Raw genomic sequence first — 10,087 nt, 5'->3', positions numbered from 1 at the left:
TATCTTTATTGATGGTCTAGATAAGGGGATTGAGTGCACCCTCACTAAGTTTGCAGGTGACACCAAGCTAGGTGGGAGTGTTGATCTACTGGAGGGTCGGAAGGCTCTACAGAGGGACCCGGACAGGTTGGATCAATGGGCCAAGGCCAATGGGATGAGGTTTAATAAGGCCAAGTGCCGGGTCCTGCCTTTCAATCGCAACAACCCCAGGCAACGCTACAGGCTGGGGGAAGAGTGGCTGGAAAGCTGCCCAGCAGAAAAGGACCTGGGGGTGTTGGTGGACAGCCAGCTGAACATGAGCCAGCAGTGTGCCCAGGTGGCCAAGAAGGCCAACAGCATCCTGGCCTGTACCAGGAACAGCGTGGCCAGCAGGAGTAGGGAAGTGATGGTGCCTCTGTACTCACCTCGAGTGCTGTGTTCAGTTCTGGGCCCCTCACTACAGGAAGGACATTGAGCTGATGGAGCTGAGCCCTCACCAAGCTGGTGAGGGGTCTAGAGAACCCCAGAAGTCATATGAGGAGAGGCTGAGGGAACTGGGCATGTTTAGTTTGGAGAAGAGGAGGCTGAGGGGGGACCTCATTGCCCTCTACAACTGCCTGAAAGGAGGGTGTAGAGAGATGGGTGTTGGCCTCTTCTCCCAAGGGAATAATGACAGGAGCAGAGGAAATGGTCTAAAGTTGCGGCAGGGGAGGTTTAGATCAGATATTAGGAAGAATTACTTTCCTGAGAGGGTGGTCAGGCACTGGAACAGCCTGCCCAGGGAGGTGGTGGAGTCACCATCCCTGGAGGGATTTAAGGAACGTGTAGACATGGCACTTCAGGGCATGCTCTAGTGCCTGAGATTGTTGGTTTGTGTCTGTTTGTGGGTGGGTGTGGTGTGTGGTTGTGGGTGTTTGTTTTGTGTGGCTTTTGTTTTTTTTTTTAGTTGGACTGGATGATCTCAAAGGTCCCTTCCAAACAAGAAGATTCTGTGATTCTGTGAAATGGGATTCCTCTGCTCTCAGCAGCGTCCACTTCCTTCTCTGGGGAATGTCTGGGGGTGATCGTCCTCCAGCTCAAAGTGCTGCCAGCACAGGGTGGCTGAGACCGGGGCTGATGGACAGACGGGTTGTGCTCAGTCTGCACAAAGACACCGCCTCTTGGCCTCTCAGGACCCACAGGATTGCACTTGGGGTGCAGCAGAAATGGCAGTGCCAGAAACACTCCTTGGGTTTGGTGGGGCAACTAAAACAAAATACACAAACCAGAATCCCCTCAGCTGTGCTCTGCAGTCGGGTGAACTGGGAGTGACAATGCTGAAAAGATCTTTGGTGTCAAAAGTTAATTTAATCTGACATCACCCTGAGCTCCCATTTACTTTTACTGTAGAGCAGGACTGAGTCCTTCAGAACTCACAGCAGAGCCCCCCAACTCCAACTCCCCGGGGAACCCTCAGCCAGCACCAGCCAGAGCTCATTGTTAAGGGACCTGTCAAAGGTCTTCCTTTTCCAGCAGAGAGGCAGTTTCAGTGGTGCCTGTATGAGAAATGCATTAGATTTTGCTCAGACAAGCCTCTTCTAACTTATCACTGTCTTTCCTTCTTGGACAGCCCCCAATCCCAGAGGCAGCAGATGTCCAACAGCAGCTCCATCACCCAGTTCCTCCTCCTGGCATTCGCAGACACACGGGAGCTGCAGCTCTTGCACTTCTGGCTCTTCCTGGGCATCTACCTGGCTGCCCTCCTGGGAAACGGCCTCATCATCACTGCCATAGCCTGTGACCACCGCCTCCACACCCCCATGTACTTCTTCCTCCTCAACCTCTCCGTTCTTGACCTGGGCTCCATCTCCACCACTCTCCCCAAAGCCATGGCCAATTCCCTCTGGGACACTGGGGACATCTCCTACTGGGGATGTGCTGCCCAGCTCTTTTTCTTTATCTTCTTTATTGCAACAGAGTTCTGTCTTCTCACCATCATGGCCTATGACCGCTACGTTGCCATCTGCCAACCCCTGCACTACGGGACCCTCCTGGGCAGCAGAGCTTGTGTCCACATGGCAGCAGCTGCCTGGGGCAGTGGGTTTCTCTATGCTCTCCTGCACACGGCCAATACATTTTCACTGCCCCTCTGCCAGGGCAATGTCCTGGGCCAGTTCTTCTGTGAAATCCCCCAGATCCTCAAGCTCTCCTGCTCACACTCCTACCTCAGGGAAGTTGGGCTTATTGTGGTCAGTGTCTGTATTGCATTTGGTTGTTTTGTTTTCATTGTGGTGTCCTATGTGCAGATCTTCAGGGCCGTGCTGAGGATCCCCTCTGAGCAGGGACGGCACAAAGCCTTTTCCACGTGCCTCCCTCACCTGGCCGTGGTCTCCCTGTTTATCAGCACTGGAATATTTTCCAACCTGAAGCCCCCCTCCATCTCCTCCCCATCCCTTGACCTGGTGGTGGCAATTCTTTATGCAGTGCTGCCTCCAGCAGTGAACCCCCTCATCTACAGCATGAGGAACAAGGAACTCATGGATTCACTAAGGAAACTGCTGATTGGGTCTTTTTCAGAAGAAAAAATGCCTATCTTCCTCTGCAAATTACACCTAATGTAATTCCTTATATGCCCAACCTGTTTTCTTCCATTTGTCTTTTTCTTGTTTTGTTTGATTAATTTTTTCCCCTACTTTTAATATCGCTTTCCACAAAAAAATTTCATTTCTCATATCATCGCCACATCAGTACCTACTGGTCTTGTGTCATACAGAGACTTTAAGAAGCCACATTCTCTGTACATTTAAATAAAATCAAGTACCCTGCACTGACTTTTTTGTCCAAGGTCCTTCTTTAGACCCTCCCTGGTACCGCAGGGGCAGTGCATTTCTGCAGCGGTGAAGGGGAAAAGAGTCAGAGCACAGCATCACGACCAGGGAGAACAGCACTTGCTGTTTCCTGGTCTGCTCTCTCCAATTCCACGCTCTCCTTCTGAGCCCTTCTGAACTTTTAAGGCCTAAGGGCTATTGCAGCTTGGTCAGGGTCCTACTGCGTGGCAGGGACAGGCAACGGGCACTTCTGTGACATAGCTGGCCTCCATAACAGAGTTTCAGTCATGAAAGGGGATCTCCTCACGGCCGTGCCTGAAAGCTTAGGTCTTCATCCAAGGTTACTGTCAAGACCATGCCCAAGAAAGTGCATCACAAAAAAAAAAAAAACCACCGATGTACGGCTTAATTCTGGGAGTGTGCAAGGTTGTGGCACGAAGCAGCGCCCTCACACAGCCAGGTCTCTAGGGATAGACTTGAAGGACCAGCAGAGCAGGTGCTGGTCTGTGACCGTGTTCATGGAACACCCCAGGGAAGCTGCCCTAAGGCCATCATCACCCGCTGGTAAATGACAACCACCATTTCCAGCAGTGGCCTCTCACCTCAGCTTGTAGAGGTTGTTTGTCCCTCCAGAGAAAAACACCAAATGACTAGGTCAGAATCCATCTTTGCATTGTACAGCTGGGATGTCAGCATACACATTGTGTACACGTGGGGAGATTAACCTGAGCAAGAACAAACACCATCAGCTGTTCCTGGGGGCTCCATAAAGGTCTGTGGGACAGATAGCGTCTGGAGGTCACTTCACTTGGAGAGTAACGTCCAGCGGGAAACCCCCTGGATGCAGCACAGGGATGGGCTTCCTTCAGCCGAGGTCCCTGTGTCCATTCCTCAGCCATGGGGCATCTCAGAGGGGTGCAGAGCAGGAGACAGCCCGCAGGGCTGAGGGGCTGCAGCCTCTGGAGGTGGCCACAGGAGGCCAGGGAGTCTGCTGCAGGGCCTCTGCCTGTGCCAGAGAAGGACTCGTGTCTCTCAACAGCCCTGTCAGAGCCCTGACATTGCTGTGTGTGACGCCAGGAACAGCCCCCACCATCCCAAGGAGATTTCTCTCACTTGCCCTCTCTCACCTCTCTCACCAGACTGGCCTGGCTGAACAGAGAGCTCTGGTCACAACTCAGGGAGAAAAGGAGAGTTTGTGGCCGTTGGAAGAAGGGGCAGGGACCTCATGGGGACTACAAAGATCTTGTGAGGCTCTGTGGGGAGAAATTTATAAGGGCCAAAGTCCCACTGGAACTAGAACCCACTAGAAGAAAGGCCCACTAGAACTTAATCTGGCTTCAGATGTTAAGGACAATAAAAAAATATTTCTATAAATACATCAGCAGTAAAAGGAGGACAAAGGAGAATCTCCATCCATTATTAGACAGAGAGGGGAAACACAGTGACCACAGATGAGGAAAACGTTGAGGTACTTAATGCTTTCTTGGCCTCAGTCTTTAGTAGTAGGACCAGTGGTTCCCTGAGTACCCAGACCCCTGATCTAGTGGACAGGGACGGGGAGCAGAATGAATCCCCCATAATTCAAGGGGAAATGGTGAGTGAGCTAACACAGCACTTGGACACACACGTCTATGGAGCTGGATGGGATCCACCCGAGGGTACTGAGGGAGATGGCGGATGTTCTTACCAATACACTGTCCATCCTTTATCGGCAGTCTTGGCAAAATGGGGAGATCCCAGGTGATTGGAGGTTTGCAAATGTGACGCCCATCCAGAAGAAGGGCAACAAAGAGGGTTTGGGGAACTACAGGCCTGTCAGTCTGACCTCAGTACCTGGGAAGGTCACGGAACAGATCATCCTGAGTGCCAGGACACATCATGGCGCTGTGGAACTTGGATAATAGGTGAAGTCTCTGTGCTCAAAGAACGATTAAGACTGGCCTTGCCATCTCCTGTGCCCCCCGGGGGAGTGGAGACTCGCCTGGCTCTGACGGGATGCGGATCAGGAGGGAGCCCTGTGGAGGCAGGACAGCCCTGGTTTTGGTCAGCAAAGGCAAGAAGATAACAGGAACCGTTGCAGGTCTTTGCTTCTTCAAAGGGCCGTCATGTCCGATGAGTGACCTTTGCCTCATTGCCTGTGAAATGCATATTAAAGTTGACACCCTGCATATGCTAATGAGGATTATAGGTATCATGCAAAACATATATGACTATAGCACTCGTCTCTCCACCCAAATCATACTACACATCACCTGGGGGAGGGAAACCTCATAATTTTGGAAATAAAAAGATGGAGGAAATGACTGTTAAATTGGGAGAGAAGAACCTCAATACCCGAGGCACCAGTGGAGGGGCTGCGTTCTCTCCCTCCACCCCAGGCAGGGACGCCTTCCTGGGTCAGCGCTGCACCTTTGACTCTCTGGTGAATGTTACCCTCAGCTGTTGTGTTATTATTATTTTTGCCAGCAATATTAACCTTAATTAGTAGCACTATTGTAGTTACTGAATTTATCAACGCCAATCTCAAATCTGTTCTGAGGTTCTCAATAAAATAAAGAATTTTTATTTTTTTTTAATCTGACTCACTGAAGTCCTTCACTGGGACTCTGACAGAAAGATCAGTGAAAGTCCTGGGACTCTGACAGACAGATATCAAAACTACATTCCTTTTGACACAACAGGCACGAACAGGACAACCAGGCACTCAGGCCCAGTCAGCACGGGTTTGTGAAAGGCAGGTCCTGCCTGACAAACCAGATCTCCCCCAATGACAAGGTGATCCGCTTGTGGGTGAAGGAAAGGCTGTGGACGTTGTTTCCCTGGACTTTAGTAAAGCCACTGACAGCATTTCCCACAGCATTCTCCTGGAGAAACTGGCTGCTTATAGCTTGGATTGGTGTGCTCTTCGCTGGGTAGAAAAATGGGTGGAGACTGTGCCCAGAGAGTGGTGGTGAATGGAGTTCAATCCAGTTGGTGGCCAGTCACAAGTGGTGTCCCCCAGGGCTCAGTACTGGGGCCAGTTCTCTTTAACATCTTTATCAATGATCTGGAGGAAGCGATCAAGCGCACCCTCCGTAAGTTTGAAAACTTGGGCGGGAGTGTTGATCTGCCTGAGGGTAGGGTGGCTCTCCAGACGGATCTGGATGGGCTGGATCAATGGGCCGAGGCCAATGGTTTGAGGTTCAACAAGGCCAAGTACCGGGTCCTGCCCTTGGGTCACACCAACCCCATGGATGCTTCAGTCTGGGGGAAGAGTGGCTGGAGCTGCCTGGTGGAAAAGGCCCTGGGGGTGTTGGTCGACTGTCGGATGAATACAAGCCAGCAGCATGCCCAGTTGGCCAAGGCGGCCAACAGCATCCTGGCCTGGATCAGCATCATCAGTCCCTCAGCATTTCCCCTTGGATTATGGGGGCTTCGTTCTTCTCCCCACCCCTATCTATTATTGCAGCGGTCTGGGCACTCGGGAACAGCTGGTCCTACTACTATAGACTGAGGCAATTAAAGAATTAATTACCTCAGCCTTTTCCTCATCCTTGCTCACTATCTTACTGCCCCCATCTAAGAAAGGATGGAGATTCTCCTTAGTCCTCCTTTTCTTACTAATGTCTTTGTACAAACTCTTTTTATTGTGCTTAACATCCAAACAGTCCTGCCTGTTTGTGGTCACACGACTGATTTCTGCCCAGAAAGCTGCACGGTTTTGTTGTTTTTTTTTTTTAATTTAAAAAACTTTACAAGCATATTTTCATCAGCTGAATCATTGGAGCACGTTTAAGAAATGGCCGTGTTTCCCACCATGACAGAATTTCCTGGGAGTGTACTAATGGGAGAAGAAAGATTGATCTACCCCTGTATTTGTATTACCACTACTCTGTTAATTACTTCCTCGACCTCGTTACTCAGGTGTTTTCACCTCTCCTGGTTCAATGGCCATGTCTAAGGACATCTTTTCAGCAGACTACTTGGATGTCTGCCCTTCCCGTTGCTCTCATGTTCCCCCTCCACTTGCTCTTTGGTCAGTCAGATGCCTCTCCACTCTCTGCTTTCTCCTTTGAGGTTCGGGGAGTTAGAAACTCGCCCCATCTTTCAGAAGTCTCTTTAACTCCTTTGTCAACACCTTCCTTGTGTTTATATCTATCCTTTCTTGTCTCTCTGTCTAAAACTGTTCCTGTATGGAAACCCCTTGAGAAAGCTGGACCACGTGAGATGCTGCTTAGACTTAGCCTACATGTGAGGAGAGAGTTTTATAGTGTATTAAATTACATCATCTTTAACTTTTCTTTGTCGGCAACGAAGAGAAACCTTTCTGTGCCGTTGTGCAGCCCGGTCTCTAAGGAAAGCAGGTGGGAGCTGGTGCAAAGGAGCTGTACCATCCAGCTGCAGGTCTCAGTGGAGAAATCTAATGTGAGGAAAAGGGATGCCAGTGCAAAGTGGCCGAGGAGGGAACTGGTGGGCTTGAGAAGGTGAGGAGCGAGGCTGTCCATATAGTGTCGGACCTAAAGGGACTGCTTCTCCTGCCTGTACAGGTGTCTCCAGGAGACCCTCTGGATCAATACCCATTGGAGAATGCTGTTATCACTTCTTCTATAAACTAAACCAAGGTAGAAAATACCCTTAAAAGAAAGAATCCTCCTTATGAGATCTTCTCTGAAAGCTTCATCATTAAGTACCCAACTGAAACCTCTCCAATTAGTTGTACAAGTCTTAAGAGCTTGAAGAAAATTATGGGCAGAGACATAGCTCGTTAGGGCTTTCTGTATCTCAATGATCCCCATGGCATACATCCCCATGTATCTTAATGATCCCCATGCTGAGTCCATGGACCTCAGAGGCCAAGAGGAGATTGAAGAAACCTCTCAAGAAGTCAAAGTCAGAAGCAAAGCTCAAAGTACCCTGAAGCATTAATGGGCCCCTGTGAGGGCCATTCCTGACAAAGCCTCCCCAGAGACTCGTTAGAGCAGATCACAGGAGGCCATGATAACAGGAAGGCAAAGGTGCTGTGCAGGCAGCTCAGATGCTGAGAAATCCCTGGCTTTGTTTGATGAAGCAGAATGGCCAAGCCCTGACCCCCAGGCCCTGGGAAGGCAGATCCTGACCCTTGTGTGTGGGTCAGGGCTCTTCCTGGGGATGTGGGGACTGCAATGCCAAAGACAGGACAATGGTACGACACCTCCCGGCCTCCCTGGGAGGGTTGCAAGGAGGCAACAATGCCCCATTGCCATGAGGATGATGTGTGCCTTCTTAGGCCTTTGTGGCCAGGCCATCAGCCATAGCCAAGGGGTCAAAGACCTGGGTCCTGCCAGGGCCTTTCAGCCCTGACAGCGCCCCTGGCCATCTGCACCTCAGGCTGTCCTACACTGTCCCATGCCTGCACCTGTTCCCCTGCAGGCTGCAGACACCCAATGCGCTTTCCCACCTTTTTCTCACCCCAGTATGTCCGTATCTGTACTGGTGTCTCTCCATCCTCACCAGATGTTCCTTCAAACACAAAGCCATGGGCTGATCCATACTCCCTCTGAGGGACTTTTTGCACCACAGCACCACCCTCAGAATGACATTTCTTTACCCTTAGGTGCACTTTGGATGTCCAAAGCTGCAGTTTCTGGTGATTTTCCTTTGCCATCCTGTTTCCCACTGTCAAAAATGGTGCCGTCATCTTGGAAAGAAATGTTCCAACTGTCTTGAGCTACTGCTATCTTCCCCTCAGCCTCCACTTCACTGGGCTAAGTAGCCCAGATCTCTCAGCCTCTCTCACACTCTCCTTTTCTGCTGGGGACCACAGAGGCTGTGAGCCCTGCAGAGGACCCAGGAGAGGTCTTGACCTTCCTGTGCTCACAGCTGGACCCTGGTCCTCCAGCTCAGCCCTGGCTGAGGAGCCTTGTCTAGGGGTGACTTTTGAGGTAAGGGCTGACACCCAGGGTGGGGAAGGTTGTCTGAGGGACATGTTCTGGGCACAAGGCCTGAAGGATGGCAGCAAAGTGATGTGGCTTCTGGGTCAATACTTCCTTCCGTGCAAGCCCTGGTGGAGCACCAGCAGAGCAAGGACTCTGCCCCGTGAGCGTGCTTTAGGGTATCCAAACTCTGGGTATTCTCTTGGAGTAGCTGAACACAGACATTTTTCTCTCCAAGGAGATTTCTAGCCGTGGTGGGCTCCTCTGATCTCTCCCCGTCCCTCCTCTGGTCTGGCCTGGTGGCACTGTGCTCCTCACAGGGCCCCATGCTGGCAATGATGCTCCACAGAGAAGTGGGCTGTGGGACCTTGGAGTGACTCCCCACTGGCTGTGCTGGTCAGGGAGGGAAGCGGATGCAGCTGGAGGGGCCGCACTGCCACTGAGCCCCTTCCCAGGGGTCTACAGCTGTGGAATGGGCTCAGAGCATTTTTCATGACTCAGGATGTTTTCCCATGCGCACATTGACCCATCCATGGGCTTTTACTGAAGGAGACATGAATCACCCTCCAGTCTCCTTTTGGAGGGTCCCACCGGCCTCCCCTGGGATGGCAGAGCCCTTGTTTGCTTGTGGATACTGTTGTGGTTTGAGAAAACCCATAACAATTTATGGTCATTTAGACAATTATTCTCTCACCCAAAGACCCCTCCCCACCCGGAAAGAGGAACTGGGGAACACAAAGAAACATGAGGGTTGAAATATAAATAGACTTCATAGGATAAGAGTAAATAATTAACAATACAAAAGAACCAGTATTAATCCCAATACTAATCTAAGATAGACAAGAATTATACTCAGCCCATTCCCTCAGCTCACTCCCAGCAGGGACAGCAGATGTTGGACTGTCAGGGCTGTGGCTTCAGGGGGAAGGGAAAGGCTCAGGGGTCCAGAACCAGGACTCAGAACCGGGGCAAGGAGTTCTCTGGACCATCACCATCAAGGGAGGCAGAAACTACACAACAAACTTCTCTAATTTATATTGAATGTGATGTTCATGGTATGAAATAATCCCGTTGGCCAGCCCGGGCCCAGGCCTTGCTCCGCCTTGTCCCTGCACCTGGCAAGGCTCAAAAACACCGAGACCTTGAATCCCTCAGAGCCTGGCTGGTTATAAAGTAAATATTTTCATAAATTCAGACACTAGAGTCTTCTAAAAGTGCAATTTTCCCCAGCATTGTAAGACAAGTTAGTCCTGTGACAGCCAACCCAGGACAGATACTTAAAATTAGTGCTTTGCCTTTAGATGACTCCAGCTTGGATGGTTCCTTCTAGTGGGACGCCCAACCCCTGACACATGGTGTCCCTGATGATGCCCTCAGCCCTTCTTGGGTTTCCAGTTTCCCCTCCAGAAA

At 50.8% G+C, this 10,087-nt stretch overlaps 1 protein-coding gene across 1 annotated transcript; it reads left to right on the top strand.

The window, feature by feature from the left end:
* Window positions 1–1,610: 1,610 nt before the first annotated feature.
* LOC141477834 (olfactory receptor 14J1-like) lies at window positions 1,611–2,579 on the top strand. The gene has a single exon (XM_074167021.1). It carries the CDS (start codon window positions 1,611–1,613, stop codon window positions 2,577–2,579), a length of 969 nt encoding a protein of 322 aa, XP_074023122.1.
* The last annotated feature ends 7,508 nt before the right edge of the window (window positions 2,580–10,087 follow it).

This window comes from Numenius arquata, unplaced genomic scaffold (assembly GCF_964106895.1).
Source record: "Numenius arquata unplaced genomic scaffold, bNumArq3.hap1.1 HAP1_SCAFFOLD_86, whole genome shotgun sequence".
NCBI classification, from domain to species: domain Eukaryota; kingdom Metazoa; phylum Chordata; class Aves; order Charadriiformes; family Scolopacidae; genus Numenius; species Numenius arquata.
This window is presented reverse-complemented; position numbering and strand designations above follow the sequence as displayed.